This window comes from Notolepis coatsorum (assembly GCF_963971535.1).
Source record: "Notolepis coatsorum genome assembly, chromosome: 1".
In the NCBI taxonomy this organism is placed as follows: Eukaryota; Metazoa; Chordata; class Actinopteri; order Aulopiformes; family Paralepididae; genus Notolepis; species Notolepis coatsorum.
In genome coordinates, this window is record NC_140165.1 from 198,664,727 (window position 1) to 198,684,930 (window position 20,204).

Here is a 20,204-nt window from a genome sequence, read left to right on the forward strand (position 1 = left end):
CAGGAGCTCACTGTGCATAGCCTTCTGCTCCTCATTGGACTTTAACAGCTGCATCACAAGGTTCTCCATGCTGCCCATAACGGTGTTTGATTATTGTACAAACAAATTGCATTGCCCACTTTCTCCAGCAGTGTAACAAAGGTAGCAGACAGGGGTAGGTGGAAGGTGCAATGTGGTTGTACAATTAATCAAACGCAGTAAAATAGCTTTAGCTCTTCGCTGGACAATGGCCAGGGGCATTTATTTAAGTAAAACAGAAAATTAAGAACTAACAAAATCATACTGGCTCCCATTGGAGCACCCAACTGTCTCAACTCACGGTTGTAGATGTCTCCCAACAGCTCTCTCACTCTCCATTCCAAGACACACACTTCTGTTCTCTCTGAGAGGCACACTGATTGCTGATTGAGAGACAGTGTGGGTCTGCCTGTGTGAAGCGGTCAGTCCTCTTCTCTCCATCGGGAGGAGCCAACAGGCAGGAACATAGAATCCATTAATCACTCACCCTCAGCCCCTTACAGTTTATAAAAAATAAATTAAAAAAAAGTCAAGCTTGAGGCTAGCTTAGTAACAGTTTGTGGTGCTCAAAGCGCCCAAAATGCATGTGAAAGACAGCCATGGGACAGCCGGGGATGAGCAAGGTTGAAATGTTTGAAACGAGTTGAAATGATGCACAGAACTATCAAATTGTCTTTCCTAATAAGCAGCAGAATATGTGGTGAGTGCAAGAGGGGCTGAGTGTAGGCAGAGTCTTTCTGGACATGTCAAACAAGTAATATTCTGATGACATGCTTTGGACCATGTCAACACGGCTCAGCCTATTTAGCATCCATGTAAACTGGTTGATTTGAAATGTCCAATCTGAATTATTTCAATCGGGTTGAGGAAATGTTGTAACCGCATTGAGAACTATTTTCTCTAGAAGTACACCCCCCATAATGAAAGTGATGACAATGAGGTCTTCTGGAAAGAGACATTGCTGTTGAGCTTTTCAAATAAATTGTTGGTGCTTGGAGCCTCAAACCCAATGCCATTATTGGAGTGACGGAAGACATCTCTACAGCAGATATCTCTACAGCAGATATCTCTACAGAAGATATCTGTCGGAAGATATATAAGTCTGCAAATCACACAGAAAGTATATGGATGGATAGATAGCACTCTGGGCAAGGAGGAAAATATATGTATTAGAATATTGTTTGAACTGCCTATTTAAATCAAAACAAAATGATATTTATGGTATCATTGATTTATGATAAAAGAAAATTACATTGAGAATATTGAAATCCAAACTACCTGTAGGATTGATTTGTGCACTTCCCTGGAAACCACATAAAGAGTCAGAGAAGGGTATAACCAAGAAGCTGGATGAAAAAATTTGGAGTTTTAACAATACTTATTATTTTTATTAATGAAAAAAAGCGACTGGGTATTGGACACGCACAACTTCAAACCTACGTCCAAGCCAAGGCAAGCCAGAATAATAAATGCTTTTCAAACTATATCTTCAACTAATTCTGCATAGTCTTGCTTTTTGCGTGACATAGCTATGCTAACTGAAATAACCTGTTTTATTCCTCTTTCTAACGGATACAATTTTTTACAATCGGTAATTCATGCTGGTAGTCTTTAAAATATTAAAAACCTACTTTTGTGTATTTTAAAGAGTTGAGCTGTAAGGTGTGTGACATTATGGAGCAGAATTGTCTTCAGTTTACTAATTATTAACTTCACTTCCTAATGCACTTGAACATATATCTTTACTAATTCGTATGTCCTGTTGATCAGAATTCACAATGGGTCATGCATTGCTTTTCAGATTGCAGTTCTTCATTAACTCTGCAACATTATATTGTTTTTCTTGTTAGAGAAATATATACGAGTAGATGTTTTGTCTATTTAATTCCATTTCAATAGTTCTAGGACTCACAGCAGGATATATAAATTAAAGGAATATTGCACTGTTTATTATTGTTATTGATGGATATTTATATTTATCGTTTTGAGTTACATGATGGATGGTTGTGGTTATTTGTCATGTTATGGTTAGAGTCCTTTAATAATGGAAATGTATGTCAAGAGAACAAGTTGGATTCAGCAAGTGCCTTTTTAAATCGTAAGTTTGTTGACATTGTTTATGCTTTGCTGTTAAATTTTGATACATTATGCATCATCAATACTCATCTTATTATTTATAGTGTCAAGATTAAATTATATTCATGGTCTCTAGTTTATTTTGAACAAATGTAATCTTTATTTTAAAGATTAACTTTACTATTAAGTTCCAACTTTTGGCTATGTTATATTGAGACCTGTTCACATGAATGTCATCATCAACTTGCTGGAAAACGCTTGTACATTTTATCTGTAAAGATTAGCCTTCTTATGTCACTTTATCTATATTTTTTATTAAAAAGTCACGAGTGATCAATTTTCTCAGTAACATTGGATATGATATGCTGTAATGTACTGTCACAAAAACAAAAGTGTATATATTTATATAAGCAAATATTAAAATACTTCTCATTGTAGTCTTGTGTCTCTTCATTTAGTTGCCCAGGCTATTATATGTCCAGAAAGTGGCATGTTTTACCCTGAGCCACTGTTAATTTCATACCCTCGGGCCAGATGTTGTGTAGTGTTCTCAACCCCAGTAAGTAAAAGTCTGTTGTCATATATTAACCCATTCTCTGCCGGAGCTTATATCCATCGCTGTTTGATCTCTGCCAGCGCTATTTGTTTATGGAGATATTCACCTTCTTTGCAGGGCTATAACTTTTTAAATTGTATTGCTAAATTGACATTACTATGGCCCATTCAACATAAATTATCTATCGTTCAGGATGTAGGAACGTTTTACTTTTTCATTCATACTAAAATACCGTCTAGAGTATAAATATGTTTTTATCGTTTTCTGCTGTATTTCATAGAACGTGAGATATAGCCATAAATGCATATATTAGATGATCAAATGCAGTTTGATACCGATCCATGCTATATTAAAAATTTCAACTGTACATGGTCCTAAACATCATGACTGGTCATCTGCGGGTGAACGGAGGGGGGGGGGGGGGGTCGTTTATAATTCAATGACCGACGTTAAATGATTCATGTAGTATGGGTGATATATTGATCCGAGCAGTTTGTATCGAAAATGGTAAAGAAAAATGCTGAAACTCACCCCAGTCTCCTCGTAGCGTTGGGTGATGAGAGTGGAGCAAAAAGATTGCTATTATGGGATGTTGATCGATGCGATCCATTGCCAGGTTGTATATTACACGTCCAAATAATGTTGATTATTGAGTTATGGCAAAGATCCATATCCACGGTGTCTGTATTGAGCCCCGGGACGATCACCGAGTGGCCGGACGAAAATAGGGGACGGACCAAGCACTTCCGGTTTGGCAACTTGTCGATCGGCCACTAGGTGGCGGTATTGAAGCGTTGCAGAGTTGAGCGGAGTCCTACAGCACCAGCCAAGACTCCGTGGGTGAAATGTGAGTACCATGACGAAAATATGAAATATTGATCTCAATTGATCATTGGCAGATTACGCATGGCGGAGAATGAAGTGTTACGTCATCGGCAGAGAATGGGTTAATATGAACTACTATGGGTTATTTATTTAGTTGATTCATTCTGCCTTTGTTTTTTGATTGAAGCATTCTATTTTTAATGTTTCATTAATTTCCTATTATTTCAATAGCAATAACAAGGACACATGCCAGGTTTTCAATAATTGTACAAAGAATGCGTTACCTCTGCAGCGAGAGATTACAACTCTGCCAGAGCTCACTAATTAAGATACATGTGTATGTTATCTGAGACACAACCATTCCATATACAGTACATAGAAAAGAGTGTCTACCTAACTTCATTTATTGGGTGTTCTCCACCCAGAGTTGACAGGGAATATATCACAATGTTTATTATTTATTGGCACTTTGACTGTATTTAGTTTTCCAGTATGTGGCCAGCTGGGGTTATTGTGGGTGTGGCTCTGACGTCAGCGCGTATTTCAGTCTGACCGGATGGCGGCTGGAAGGAACACTTCTAGTTGTGTGCGGCGGCGATAGCAGCAAACATTTCCCCTGTGACGGGACGAGGGGGAGTCCTGGTGAGTAACTTGACTGTATTATAGAGCGGAGCTTGCATTTTCATGTCGATAGGTTGCACGATTTAGGTGTTTATACTGCGTATGGTCTTCCTTAGGGACCGACGGACCTTGAACGGTGAAGAGGCGAGGCGTTGTGCTTAAGCCTGGCGATGCAAAGGTATCGCTCACTTCTTTTGTTTATGATTTGCCCACATGCATATTACACACGCAGACTGTTTAGGATAAATAGTAATACAGACGACCTGTCCTGATTTCCCTCAGGCTGGGGAACTAGATGTACCATTGCGGCCTGGGTGTGTGCTGTGTGTGTGTGCGGCGCCGGGTGTTTCATTCATTCAGTTCAAGTGTAAGTCTAGCTCTCTCTCTCGTCCGTTTGTATGACCGGGGTGTTAATAAATGTTTGTTTTGTACTGTGCAACAGCCAGCATTTTATGCCTTGATATTTATTGTAGTTTTTGTGTCATGACAGGTGGTGGTCCTGGTCAACAAGTGGTCACTGTTTTTGGCTATTACACGTTAGGGTGTAGTGTGAGTTCAGTCTGTCTCTCTGTGCTAAATGTATACATGGCGATGTATACATGGTGATAGTGATACCTCTATTTTTGTATAAAATTCAACTAATCCTTTCTGATATCATAGCTTAAATAAAGATAATTATATTAAACATAATTGCTTTGTCTGTCTGTTATATGTCCTAAGCCTCCTGGTTACAGTTTGGCGCAGTTGACAGGATCTAATTTGATTTTGTGACCTAGGCTTCGGGTATTTATAACAGCACATAGAGAGACAGATTGGATTTGCAGAGAATTTAGGGACAGAGTGGCTAAAAACAGTGACCACACAGCGTCCAAGAAAGGCCGGAGAGTCAGTCAACAGAAGACTCTGCCGTCACCACAGTCTCCTGGCGGCCGGGTGGACAAGAGGACCGTTGGTGAAGTGACGTATCACAGCTGTTTAAGGTGGCTTTGTGAAACACGAAAATGAGTTTGAAGGACTTACAAGATGAACTTGATGCTCTGAAAGCCAGAGTGCAGTCCGATAAAGAGGCCATCAGCCAGTTGAAAACTGACAATGAGTCTTTAATACAGAGGCTGGACGGGAATCAATCTCCTGTGTCTGCTCAGTCCTCTGGTAATCAGGGATCGGGGGCGGGTGGGCATGTGGGGGGGGAGAGTCTGCCTGTTGGTACCAGGGAACGGATTGTATACCTGCCAAAGGAGAGAAAATGTCCAGTATTCACTGGGGGCTCCAGCGCTATTTTTTACGATTGGTTGGACGAAATTAATGCTACTTTGATCTACCGCTCTTACGCTGGCGCCGAAAAAGCGGCGTACATTTACGAGCATCTGGGGGGGGAAGCAAGGCAGGAGATAAAGTATCGCACACAGGCTGAACGATCGAGTCCAGTGCAGGTGTTAGACATTCTCCAAGAGGTATACGGGCAGCCCCCGTCACTCACTAAATTACAAAGACAGTTCTTTGATAGAAGACAACAGGATGGGGAGTCTGTACGGGAATATTCACATGCATTAATGGCTATCATGGAAGAGATCAATCACTGTAAGGTGAAGGAGGCGTGGTGTGGCGATTTTGCCTTGCGTGACCAGTTTGCAGAAAATGTATCCGATATCAGTCTCCGTCGAGAATTAAAAAAAAAAAAACCCGCCAGCAACCCACAATGTCGTTTTTTGCGCTCCGTAGAGAAGCTTTTCAGTGGGGAGAGGAAGCGGAGTGGGGGGGAGAGCGTAGAAGGCGGGTGGTGGGTTCCTGTGAGAAGGTGGAGGCCACGCCAGTAGAGGCGAGTGTAGTTACTGCTGCGATGGAGGGGAAGCCTGATCCTACGCTTGCCAAAGTTTTAGACATGTTACAGAAACAACAGGTTCTAATTGATGATTTATCACAACAACTTTCAACCACTTTGCAGGCGTCAGGGTCTAGGCGAACAGACGCCCGTAAATGGCAGCCACGGTACGATGCCTCAGGGCAGCCCATTTGTTTTAAATGTCAGAAAGCTGGCCATATTGCACGATTCTGTGTGGCCCCACGGCCTAGCCGTAGTCAAGACCATTGGTCTCCTGCTTTGGCCGCAGGGAGGGATGGGGCAGCTCAGATATCGGAGCAGCAGGGAAACTGTCTCCCTCTGTGGTGAAGAGCCAAACCACAGGTGGAGTACAGCCAGGCTCGGTAACAGTACCCCATATTGATCCGCATGTGTATGAGTGTTTGGTGGGGGAGTGTGACACTGTGGAAGTTTCTATGGGGGGGGTGAAGTTTCAATGTTTAATCGATTCCGGGTCAAATGTGTCGACTGTTACCGAAAGTTTTTTCTTTAAACATCTACTGCCAAAGTGGGGGGGGGATTTGGCTGACTGTGGGTGGCTGACATTGAGTGGGGCCCATGGATTGAGTATCCCCTATTTGGGCTACTTCACCGTTGATGTGGAGGCGGTGGCGTTGGATAGGACCATACCGCAGAGGGGTATATTAGTGGTGAAAGACCCCGTTGGACAAGCCGCAAAAGTGCGCAAACAAGCAGTGCCGGGCTTGCTCGGGATGAATGTTATTAAGGAGTGTTATCAGCTGTTATGCCCTGCGCATGGTCCTAGCCCACCGCCGCTCCTCCTGAAGGCCCCAGGTTGGCAGACTGCTTTTGCAGCCTGTCTAAATGAACAAACTGTCACATTGGAAAGGAACATGTTTGCTGCTGCTGTCTCCCCGTTCACAATCCCTGCAGGATCGATGTGTTTTGTTCCAGCGGCCGGACCTGACAGTCTATGCCTGTCTAGGACATCTGTACTTATAGAGCCGTTGGGGTTGGAAGAGGGGAATTTGCCTGCGGGGTTAGTGGTCTCTAGTGCCTATGTAGAAGTTAACAATGGACATTTGATTATTCCGGTCATTAATGTAGGTTCCTCAGATGTTAGATTGAAGCCACAGACACGCCTCGCATCGTTACATCTGGCTGAGGTAGTGGCTGGGGAGGGCGTTTCTGTCCATTTTAAGCGGGTGGGTCCACGGGAGGAGCAGGTTATGATTAGGGAGCAGCAGGGGTCGCAAGGAGATGGGGAGCTGTCCCCCGAGATCGCTGCACTGTGCTTCCCGGGTTTGTCGGAAGAGCAGGCAAGACAAGCCAGGCAACTGTTGTACAAGTTTTCTCATGTGTTTGCCTCCTCAGATAGTGAATTAGGATGCACAAATCTGATTTATCATGAAATCCCAGTTGTTGATGAGGCCCCGGTGAGTCAGAGGTACCGAAGGATCCCGCCCAGTCAGTATGAGGAAGTGAGAAGCCACATCCAGAAGTTGTTGGAACAGGGAGTGATTAGGGAGAGCAGTAGTCCGTACTCTTCCCCCTTGGTGATCGTGAGAAAGAAAGACGGTTCGATTAGGCTGTGTGTGGACTATAGGCGGTTGAATGCCAAAACCCGCAAAGATGCGTTCCCGCTGCCTCGCATTGAGGAATCATTGGACTCTCTGAGTGGTGCAACGTGGTTCTCGACACTGGACTTAGCGAGCGGGTATAATCAGGTGGAGATGCTTGAGAGGGATCGTCCGAAAACGGCCTTTTGCACGCCATTTGGGCTGTATGAGTTCAACCGGATGCCGTTTGGTTTGTGCAACGCACCGGGGACATTTCAGCGGCTCATGGAGCGCATCCTGGGTGACCAGCGGTTCAAAGCATTGTTGCTCTATCTTGACGATGTCGTGGTCTTCTCTTCCACCTTTGCAGAACATCTACGTCGGTTGGAGAGGGTTTTGTTACGGTTTGAGCAGTGCAACCTGAAAGTGAAGTTCAGTAAGTGTTCATTCTTCAGATCGGAGGTGTCATATCTGGGGCACGTTATCTCATCGCAAGGGGTGGCGACTGACCCAGCGAAGATACGTGCGGTAGCGGAGTGGAGAAATCCCCGGAATGGGGCGGAGTTGTTATCCTTTCTAGGTTTCGCCTCCTTCTATCGAAGGTTCGTGAAGAACTTTGCCAATCTGGCAGCACCTCTTCATGCTCTCGCGGCACTTGGTGGCTCCAAGAAGGAGAGGCGTCCTCTTTCATCACACCTGTTTCATCAGCATTGGGGTCCGGCATGTGAGGAGGCGTTTCAGGGCCTGAAGCAGAGGTTGGTTTCGGCTCCGGTGTTGGCATACGCAGACTTTACCAAGCCCTTCACAGTGGAGATCGATGCCAGCCACCAGGGTCTGGGAGCTGTGCTGTCTCAAGAGGTTGAGGGGCGGAGAAGACCGGTAGCGTATGCCAGCAGGGGGTTGAGGTCCTCAGAGCGCAATATGGAGAACTATAGTTCTATGAAGTTAGAGTTGCTGGGCCTTAAATGGGCGGTGACCGATACATTTCGGGAATATTTAATCAGTAACAAGTTCACCGTACTGACGGACAACAACCCGTTGAGCCATTTGCAAACCGCGAGATTGGGGGCTGTAGAACAGCGGTGGGTGTCAGAGTTAGCCCGGTTTGATTATGATATTGTTTATCGGCCGGGTCGGCAGAATGCAGCTGCAGATGCTTTATCCAGGCAGTACTCTGTCTTGGACTCTAAACCAGAACCGGCAACACCCGGCTCATGTCCAGAGGATGACAACTCTGGGCCGGGGGGTGGGCAGGTTGTGCGGAGTGAGGAGCAGGTGGGGGTGGCCCCTCCGGCCAATGTCTCTACTACTACCTTTCCGTCTTACACTTCAGCGTCTTTGTCTCTGTTACAGCAGGCCGATCCAGTGGTGGCGTCTTTTCTTAAGTATTGGCGGCGAGGGGAGAGGCTAAGTCGAGAGGAAAGACGGGCAGAATCCCCTAGGGCATTAGAACTGTTGCGGCAGTGGGAAAGGGTGGTAGAACGGGGGGGGGTGCTGTATCGAACGCGAGAGGGCCCAAGGGAGGGTCAGCAGGAGCAGGTAATCATGCCTAGGGCATTGCAAAAAGAAGTGTTGGATCAGATGCATGGAGGGCATGGTCACCAAGGTATTGAGCGGACCTTTAAGCTGGTGAGTGGTCGGTGTTATTGGTCCGGAATGTATCGGGATGTGGAGGATTTTTGTAAGTCCTGTGAGCGGTGCATTGTGTCGAAGGCCCCACAGCCAAGGGTAGTGACTGCCATGGGGAGCGTGTTGGCATCCAGGCCACTGGAGGTGGTGGCCATGGATTTTACAGTATTGGAATCTTCCTCAGATCGGAGAGAGAATGTTTTAGTATTCACTGATGTGTTTACGAAATTTACCGTTGCAGTCCCGACTCGGAACCAACAGGCTACCACGGTTGCCAGGTGCTTGGTTAAGCACTGGATCCAGCCTTATGGCGTGCCAGCCCGGTTGCATTCCGACCAGGGCAGGTGTTTTGAGGGCGAAGTGGTGCGATCGCTCTGTAAATTGTACGGGATGAAGAAAAGTAGGACAAGTCCGTACCATCCACAAGGTAACGGGCAGTGCGAACGGTTTAATCGAACCCTCCATGACTTACTTCGTGCTCTTCCCCCGGAGAAGAAGAGGAGGTGGGCGGAGTATTTGCCGGAGGTGGTGTACGCTTATAATACGACAGAACATCAGAGCACGGGCTATTCCCCATATTTTCTCCTGTTTGGCCGAGCCCCTTGCACACCTCTAGACCTCATGCTTGGTGGGGGCAATGAGGAAGTTGGAGGTGTGGGAGAGTGGGTGCAGAGACATCAAGAGCGGTTACAGGTGGCATATGCGCAGGCTAGTGGTCAGATGCAGAAAGCAGTAGAGTCTCGGCGTCGGCACTGGGGGCCGACGTCCAAGGACGCGGACTTGCAGCCAGGGGAACTGGTTTATGTGCGGAATCGGAAGGTAATTGGTAGGAATAAAATTCAGGATCTATGGCTTTCCATTCCCCATCGGGTCGTCAAGCGGTTGGGCCCCAAGGCAAAGGTATCGCTCACTTCTTTTGTTTATGATTTGCCCACATGCATATTACACACGCAGACTGTTTAGGATAAATAGTAATACAGACGACCTGTCCTGATTTCCCTCAGGCTGGGGAACTAGATGTACCATTGCGGCCTGGGTGTGTGCTGTGTGTGTGTGCGGCGCCGGGTGTTTCATTCATTCAGTTCAAGTGTAAGTCTAGCTCTCTCTCTCGTCCGTTTGTATGACCGGGGTGTTAATAAATGTTTGTTTTGTACTGTGCAACAGCCAGCATTTTATGCCTTGATATTTATTGTAGTTTTTGTGTCATGACAGGTGGTGGTCCTGGTCAACAAGTGGTCACTGTTTTTGGCTATTACACGTTAGGGTGTAGTGTGAGTTCAGTCTGTCTCTCTGTGCTAAATGTATACATGGCGATGTATACATGGTGATAGTGATACCTCTATTTTTGTATAAAATTCAACTAATCCTTTCTGATATCATAGCTTAAATAAAGATAATTATATTAAACATAATTGCTTTGTCTGTCTGTTATATGTCCTAAGCCTCCTGGTTACAAGTACAAAATTACTTGTGACATACTGAATTTCCACTAGTAGGGAAACTACTCTAAAATGGTAGTTTACCAAACTGATAGCTCCTAAGCTAAATCTGAACTACTCTCAAAGAAATGTAGTTTGTCGAACTAAAACTACTTTGAAAAAGTAGTTTAACTATATCCAGTGGTGGAAGAAGTACCCATTCCCTTACTTTACTTAGAAATACCCAGATAAAATAGTACTGTGGTAAAAGCTGAAGTCCTCCATTAGAAGATTTGACTTAAGTCAAATTTAAGAAGTATTTGTTATTGAATGTACTTCAGTATCAAAAGTAAAAGTACACATTATACATGATGTTTGTGCGTATTCCATGTGCTTGGGAGAGTTCAATCTTCGAACCATTGACCTCTAAAGGTTATGTTAAAGTGTAGTCTGCGGTGCGGCAAAGGGAACCGCTCCCGCCTACCTCCGGTCAATGGTCTCTAACTACACACCCTCAAGACCCCTACGCTCTGCATCTTCTGGCCGCCTCAGACCTACTCCTATCCAAGCTCCCGGAGGGTCATCAAAGAGAAGCCGCCTATTCTCAGTCCTTGCCCCACAATGGTGGAATGAACTACCCATCCCAGTTAGGACAGCCGAATCCCGTCCAATCTTTCGCCGTCGACTAAAGACTCACTGCTTCAACCATTATCTGAAATGATTAAAAAAGAAAAAAAAAATCTAACCCTGACTAACCTTACTGTCATGCACTTGTCCTAATAAACTAACCTACACTGTAACACGCAACACTTTGATAAACATTCTTACTCAGCTGATAGAGTTGTACCCTTCTTGCTGTCTTGTCGTACAGAACTTGTAAGTCGCTTTGGATAAAAGCGTCAGCTAAATGACTAAATGTAAATGTAGTCTGAATCACAGGATATAGACTGGGTATAAACTACCATTGACTGACTATTTCAGTGGGAATAGACATCTCAAACCCTGCCCTCTTTTCTTGATCCTCCAATCAGTCCGAGGTAAGCGACAGTTGTGATTGGAGGATCAAAAAAAGAGGGCAGGGTTTGAGATAGGTCCATTCTCCCCTTCCGCTAACTGTGACACTTTTGCAAGGGCTCCGGCACTGCATGGTTGATTGATTGATTGAAAACTTTATTAACAGATTTCAGAATGGGTACAATACAGTACAGCTCAATACACACAATTGTTAAGGGGATGCAGACCAGAGAAAGACTTTCGTCTTGTTTACATCAGGGTCCCCCATTTTCAATTTATCAGGACATATATGACATACAGATATTCAGTACTGCTACATCTATACATTTATGACATACCAGATTTGCAAATACAGTACTGTTTGTGATACAGAAGGAGTCAAGAAAAGGGAGTATACATTTGACGTAGAAACTGTACATTGGAGGAGGTTGTGGGGGGGGTTGGGTACATTGGGATATTGTCAACCATACTGGGTAATTTACATTGGAGGTGGTTGTTATACAGAAACACTGTATAAACAAGCAAAACTGTACATTGAGGGGGGGGGGGGGGGGAGACACTGTACAAACAAGCAAAATTGTACATTGGACTATTGACAAAACCATACTAGGTAAATGACTGTACATTGGAGGGGGTTGGGTTAGGACATTTACAGGGGCCAGTTTTGAATTGCAGTCTCCCGTAGGTGTCCCTTGAGAGTGCTTTTGAAAGTGGGTAGTGATCCACATTCCTTTACAGCTTTGGGTAGGGCGTTCCACATTGATGTGGCATAATTGCGAAACGTGTTTAGTCCCTTATTTGAGCCGAATCTGGGTTTAACATGATTTGTGGCGCTCCCTCTGGTGTTGTGATCATGGTATTCACTGACCTTTGGGAAGTATTTTGACATGTACATGGGTACCTTGGTCGTGTAGTGTATCTTGTAGACCAGGCCCATTGCAAGTTGCTGTACTCTGTCGTCTACTCTAAGCCATCCTAGGTTGTCAAAGTGGGCAGGGGTGAGGTGGGTTCAAGGAGTAAGGTCAAGCAGTAGTCTGACCAGTTTGTTTTGAGATGTTTGTAATTTTGTTTTTAGCGCCTTTGAGGTGCTTTGGTACCATGAGGTGCAAGCATAGTCGTAGTACCCTTGAATGAGTGCTCCTGCCAGAGTCTTCAGGGTATTCTTGTTTACCAGAGAGGAGATCTGGTACAAGAATCGAGTTCGTTGGTTGACACTTTTTATTACACTGGATGCCATTTTGTCACAGGAGAGATTAGCCTCTAGGATGGAACCCAGGTAGGTAATTTCATCTTTCCTTGTGACAATATTGTCACCCACTGTAACTGAGAAGTCGTCGGTCTTGCTGAGTTTGTTATTTTAACCGAAGAGAATGGACTCTGTTTTGCCCATGTGTAATGATAGTTTGTTATCCGCGAGCCATATGCAGATTTTGCCTAGTTCCGAGCTGAGGGTTTTTTCAACCTGTAACTTGTTCTTGTCAGAGACCAGCAGGGCTGAGTCGTCCGCAAACAGGAACAAGTTGCAGTCACAAGCTGACGACATGTCATTTGCATAAATTAGGAACAGTAGCGGTCCTAGTATGCTTCCTTGTGGAACACCACAGCTCACTGTGAGGGGGGGGGATAGGGTACCGTTTACCTCCACCATCTGTTCAATTCAATTCAATTCAATTTATTTAATGACCACCCAGCCAGGCTGGTGGAATTTAGTTTCAGTGCAGGTTTCATAGCAGTTCCAACATAAAAACATAAAAACATAGAACATATAACATCACTTACAGCGTACATAAAAGAAAACACAATTACATAGATACAGTTCAGAGTTTGTGAGTTTGTCCATGTCCATGTCAGCAGAGGTAAGGGGGGGTTGCGGGGGGTACTACAGGGGGGGGGGGGTGCTACAGGGAGTTCAGTGTCCGTATGGCAGTGGGGAAGAAGCTGTTTTTGAACCGGGTTGTTTTGGTGGTCAGGGATCTGTAGCGCCTCCCGGAGGGCAGCAGCTGGAAGATGTGGTGTGCTGGGTGAGTGGGGTCGGAGATGATTTTCTTGGCTCTCCTGATTGTTATTTGGCGGTGGAGTGATTCGAGGGAAGGGAGGGGGGTGCAGATTATTTTTGAGGATTTATTGATGATTCTTTGTAGTTTGTTCCCTCCCCTCAAGGTAGGATTGCATCCAGCTCACTGATAGACTATCAAAACCAATTGCTTTTAGCTTGTCAATCAGAATGGAGTGATTGACAGTGTCGAAGGCCTTTTGTAGGTCCAGCATGACCATGCCGCAGTATTTGCCTGCGTCCACCTCTTGTTTGATGTGGTCATTCAAATAGAGAAGGCATGTGTCAGTGGAGTGGGATGTTCTGAAGCCAGATTGGAATTCGTAGATTAGATTTTTTTCCGCTAGGTACTTTTCGACCTGTTCGTAGACTATTTTTTCCATAACTTTCGAGATGGAGGTGAGAATAGAAACAGGCCGGTAGTTGCCTGGGTCTAATTTGCTGCCCTTTTTGTGCAGAGGGGTCACCCTCGCAATTTTGAAGTCCTTGGGGACGTGTCCCTGTTTTATGGAGAGGTTTATTATGTGTGTGATGACTGGGGTGATGGCGGCTGCTGAGTCTCTGAGGAATTTGGAGGGGATGTTGTCATGGCCAGTGGCCTTGTTAGGTTGGAGGGCGCTCAGTTTATTGAGTACCTCATCTGTTGTTACCATTTCCAGCTTGAAGTCGTCCTTGCGGACCCCTAGGTTTTTGTAGTAAGCTACTATGTGTTCTACCCCATAAAGCCCTGAGTGGGAGGGTAGTTTGTTTACCAGTGTTGTGGCTATGTTTGTGAAGAAAATGTTTAAGTAATTGGCTACATCCAGCTTGTCTGTGATGAGCGTGTTGTCCGTTTTTATGTTTATGTTTGAGAATCTGGTTTTAAGTTTTTTACTGCATCCTAGTTGATTATTGAGTAATTTCCAAAGTTCACGTGATTTGTTTTTGTTTTCCTCAGTTTTGTCATTGATGAAATTCTTTTTTGCAGTTTTGATCATGGAGTTTACGTCGTTTCTTAGTCTGTTTCTTTCTAGTTTGAGTTCAGTCACGTGGGCTTGGAGCATCCGGGGCTTAGTGCTGCCCAGGATGATTGTGATTGGTTTAAAGAAATACAAACAAGCCACAGCGTTTTCCCCCTATACCTGGCTCATGGGTACGCAACCTATGTGTAACCAACACCAAAAACCCTGTGCTCTAACTCAAAATGCTACTAAACCAAGGAACTATTAATGTAAATGTAAACTAAAGTACTAAGGTAAACCAACGGACAAGGACTGAAGAACCTAACAGCTCTTTCTCTAAGCACAGACAGTGCATGTGTGTTACTAGGTCTGCCTTTAAAGCTCCCCAGCAGGTAACCAATCAGCACTAATTGGCTAATTGGCAGGCCTCACCTGCATGCCCGGTGACACAGGAGTGATCAGGCCTCTAGTACATAACACCTCCCCCACCAAACTGGTTGCCCAAGAGGCAACCACTACACAACAACCCATAAACAAAACAAAAAACAACTGTGACCCCTTAGTTGTCAGGGCCACTACCACAACAGCGATAACGGGTACCACAAACACCGGTACTATGATCGTGAGAGGGCGTTTGCTAGCACGTTGTCCCTCCCACGATGTGGCGAATATCCAAGTTATACGCCTGGAGGAACAAACTCCATCGCATCAAACGATGGTTCGAGTTCACCATGCTGCGAAGAAAAACCAAAGGGTTATGGTCTGTATACACAACAAGGGGTAAACTGGAGGATCCAACGTAAACATCAAAATGGTTCAAGGCAAGAACCGGGTCGGCCCCTGTCGAACACGACCACCGATACCGATCTGTCAAAATTATACTGCAAACCAAAATCAACCTGAGAACTGCGCTTAACAGAACAGAACACAGCACAACAAAACCATAGATCACTGATACCACCACCGCACCCATATCCATCCCACCTGGCACTGGCAGTTCAGGATACTGCACACCGTGAACATCCAGAGTAGGCTGTACCGCCTCAGGTACAGCCCCAGTGTACCGGGAACATGGCAGTACGACAGTCACAATAACGTCTGGAACACCATCTAAAATGGCGTCACCCAAAATAACTTTGTCCTGATCAAAATCAAAATGGCTGCCACTCAACAGACCAGGTCGCGAAGGCGGCTCCTGCTCCACAGGACACAGGTAACTAGGTTGACCATCACACCTAGTGCATGGCAGAGAATCAGTGTGGACATGTGGATCAATGTCAGAATCATCAACTGACATACTGGGACCATCCCTGCCCACAAGTGAAACATTAGGGACAATAGAGCTATTGTGGGAAGGCTGGCAGCCTAAGTCAAGCTTAGTAGCCTCTCCAACTAGAACGGTGTCACATGAAACAACAGCACCTCTCATAGCATCCTTCCCACACTCATCCTCCAATTCGTTCGTGGCCTCAGCCACCGTACAGGCTGGGAAGACCTTGAGACACTGCGCTGCCATATCATCTCCTGTCACATGCTTCTCCGGCACGCCTGTCAACTCTGGTTTCACCACCGGGCCTAACACAACCACAATCAAGAGAATCATTATGCAGAGGTACATCCACAGTGTGCTTTCCAAAATTCTCAACAGGTACACATTTTAACTCAACAAAGAATGTGTCACTAAGTGTAATGTCCCAAGTCGAAGTATCAACAACATCACTTTTGTCCTTTGACATTTCTCGTGCCACAGCACACACAGGAAACACTCCTGGATGTTTCTGTGCCAGCTCATTAGAGACCTCAGAAACCACAGGAATGGGAGTTACAACCGGAGTAGCCAACACTTTGTCACCAGCCAAATCATTCCCTAGAATGAAGGACACCCCCTTTATGGGAATGTGAGAACATACCCCCACAACAACATTGCCTGATACTAAGGGAGAATTGAGCATGACCTCATGCAAAGGTGCATCCACAAATCCACCCCCAAAGCCCCGAACAACGACACCGGAATGCAAAGAAGAGTTTTCTGAAAACGGCAAAACCCCCTCCAGAATGAGGGACTGAAAAGCACCGGTATCTCTCCAAATTGTTATAGCCTGTTTGGACTCTAGTGCATTAGTCAGGGAAACAAATCCATTCATCATAAACCTTGAGGAACCCTCGAGTTCTTTGTCCACACGTTTGATACTTTCCCCATCCCCATCTAACGTTGGCATAGGCGTCCTGCATATGGTTTCTACCAGAGCCACGGTTCTGAAATTTTTCTGCTCAAGCACCGGGCACCCAGCAACGATATGACCAGGTTCTTTACAGTAAAAACAGATAATCCCTTCTGGGAATGCACCAGCAGACCCACCCCGCCTAGGAGGTGAAGTTAACTGACCAGCAGACACAGGTTTTGGGAAACGGCCCCCCTGAACAGGACGCCTATCCCCGGACTCAACACGGTAGTCCTCCAAAAACACGGACTTGTGTGTCAACACAAACTCATCGGCGAAGACAGCGGCGTCGCCTATCTTCGATACCCCACGCTCATTTAGATGTGTGGAAACGGTATCAGGAACACATCTTTTAAATTCCTCTAGGAGAATCAACTGCCTAAGCTGCTCTCTTGACTCTGCCTTCTGAGAAGTGCACCACCTGTCAAACAGGTTCTCCTTCTCCCTACCAAACTCAACATAAGACTGCCCCTCCAACCTGCGATAACCTCTAAAACGCTGACGATAGGCCTCAGGGACCAACTCATAAGCCCTCAAAATGGAAGCTTTAACCAGCTCATAATCAGCGCTTTGTTCAAGGGACAGAGCAGTGTAGGCTTCTTGTGCCCTACCAACTAAAACACATTGCAGCAGCAGTGTCCAGGCGGTATCAGGCCACTTCAATGTGGTTGCCACCCATTCAAAAAGGGGAAAATATCTTTCCACGTCTTTCTCAAAAAATGGTGGCACCATCCTAATATTCCTGCCTACATCAAAACCGGAACGTTACTCTGGATGCAGAGCACCCGCCTGCAAGGCAGCATGCTTATATTCAAGCTCCTTCTGTGCACGCTCGTGCTCCAACAACATTTGTTTCTCCTTAAACTCACGCTCCTCTCTCCTCTCCTCACGCTCGTGCTGTAGCTGCCTTTCCTTAAACTCCAACTCCCTTATCCTCCAGTCACCCTCTACACCAGGTAATAGCGGAGATGCGCCAGACGAAGGAGGCTCCTCCACCCTCTCCTCAAGCACCTGTTCCCTAATGAGCAAAACCCTCAAAGCACCCAAGGCAGATGGTTTCAAACGTTTCTCACTGGGAGTAAGCTCGACCTTGTAGTGCACAGCAAGCTCGAGAAGCTGTTCTTTTGAAAACCTCTCCAACATGTCATGTGAAGGGTGATCCACAAAATCCCTAACGGAAGCCATCTTTTCTGCACCAGCGCCACAACCCGTTCACTTTAGAGTCACCAAAAAGCTGCCAAAAGCACCCTAGTACACACACAATCCACCTAAAGAGCCACCAAAGAAACACTAAAGAACCACTGAAGAACGACTAAAGAACCACGACGAACCACTGAAGAGCCATACAGAATGCCAAAGCCACTAATAATAACCATAAAGGGATGTGTGCTACGGAGCGCACATTTCAAGGACGCAAAAAAAACATTAAAAAAAAACACACCCACCCCAAATAGACGTGTCATACACTCAGGGTGTTAGGTGCTACCAGGTATGCTCACCAAACACTCAAACAAACAAAATAAATCCAACAAACAATTCCAAACAGGTGCGCCTTCTAACCTGATATGACTACATATGCTTCTACGTCTAAACTGCAGAAAAAACCGGCCCACCACATGTCTACCCTAAGAAACACTAAATCAAGCCCTACCACACTACCTGTGTTTTCTGGCCGCCCTAATCTACCTACCCTTAAACTAATGCCCTGTAGACCTAACTTTCTTCAACCACACCTGCTACCAGTCAAAGATCATATACCAATCATTTCATTGACCGCCCCAGGAGTACGTGGTGCACAGGACGCTAACCAACAACCAGAAAATAATGTCCCTATCTACATGTGGTGCCCACTAAACTATATATTTTAACAGCATAAGTAGTCACATCAAATTACAAACAAATACGGCATACTCACCTGTTTGATGAAATGGCTCAGCCCCCACGTTACACCATATGTAACGAACACCCAAACCATAATACGATGACACCCCGTGCAACACAAAAAAAAAACCACCAAACAAAGTTCTAGGGGTAAAAGATCCCGGACGAGCCCCCAACTGTTACGACCCTGGCTCATGGGTACGCAACCTATGTGTAACCAACACCAAAAACCCTGTGCTCTAACTCAAAATGCTACTAAACCAAGGAACTATTAATGTAAATGTAAACTAAAGTACTAAGGTAAACCAACGGACAAGGACTGAAGAACCTAACAGCTCTTTCTCTAAGCACAGACAGTGCATGTGTGTTACTAGGTCTGCCTTTAAAGCTCCCCAGCAGGTAACCAATCAGCACTAATTGGCTAATTGGCAGGCCTCACCTGCATGCCCGGTGACACAGGAGTGATCAGGCCTCTAGTACATAACAACCATAATGATAATAGGTTCAGCCAGACCTCTGGAGAGAGTTATAGATACAGTATGCAAGTGGTATGTAGTCCAGTTATGTGTGTTCTGATTATATCCCCTTGAAGTTGGCAGGCTTCACATTTGAAAGTAGATAATCTTCATACATTTTTGCCATGTTTTCCATGCAAAAAAAAATTCTTCAAAGTAACTGATGTGTGGATGTGTTTGATCTCCAGGACAGGAGCAATACCCAAAGGTTTGTTTCTAGGGAGAGGACAGCAGTTCTGTTCTGTTTATTTACAAATATAAAAACAATGACATATAATAATATAATCCACAAAGAAAGGTGAAGGAGAATTGCCTAAAAACCCTCTCTAGGGCCTTATATGTGGCATTCTCCATGAAGCAAACATTTTATTATAGACATTACATCAATATAAAATCCCCCAGTTGTTGAGGAGGAATCAGCTAAATGCAAAGTTTCTAGGGAAATATGTCGTTTGTAATTAACTACATGACCCAAAGTAGAAAAGCTACTGAGATTTTAATGTTAAACTATCACCCAACTACTGAAAATAGGTAAACGACATGTAATTGACTACTCCCCAATCTTCTTTCATCACAATTGTTATGTAATTTTGTATTAATAAAAAATATATAGCGTAATTTTTACAATATGGGCTATATCAACGATACTGCTATATCGTTGAACTAATGCTTCACTCTCACAAGAGTTGGTGATACACTCCTATACCTACAGTATACAGCCTGCAAAAAAAGTTGACAGCGGAACGCCGTTCAACTCTGCGTAGTGTAGACTTGTTGGTCATCTATTATGATGAATTGAAAATGGGGGACCATGATGTAAACAAGATGAAAGTCTTTCTCTGGTCTGCATCCCCTTAACAACTGTGTGCATTGAGCTGTACTGTATTGTACCCATTCTGCAATCTGTTAATACAATTATCAATCAATTGGTACCTTGTGTGTGATGTAGCAGGGATGCGTGTATCTTTTCCGCAACGGAATTCGGTTTCCGGGTTCCTCTGATTGGCCACTGACCCCACGTGACCCTACCCTATTACACGCCTCCCTTATCGAC

General features: G+C 45.0%; 1 protein-coding gene across 1 annotated transcript in view; it reads left to right on the forward strand.

Moving 5' to 3' along the window:
- Positions 1 to 4,666, forward strand: part of inpp5ka (inositol polyphosphate-5-phosphatase Ka) — a 48,697-nt gene extending 44,031 nt beyond the window's left edge. Inside the window, exon 14 of the mRNA XM_084320350.1 lies at positions 4,587 to 4,666. Coding sequence (XP_084176476.1) covers positions 4,587 to 4,637 — 51 coding nt within the window. The 3' untranslated portion in view covers positions 4,638 to 4,666. The remainder of the gene's footprint in view (positions 1 to 4,586) is intronic.
- The last annotated feature ends 15,538 nt before the right edge of the window (positions 4,667 to 20,204 follow it).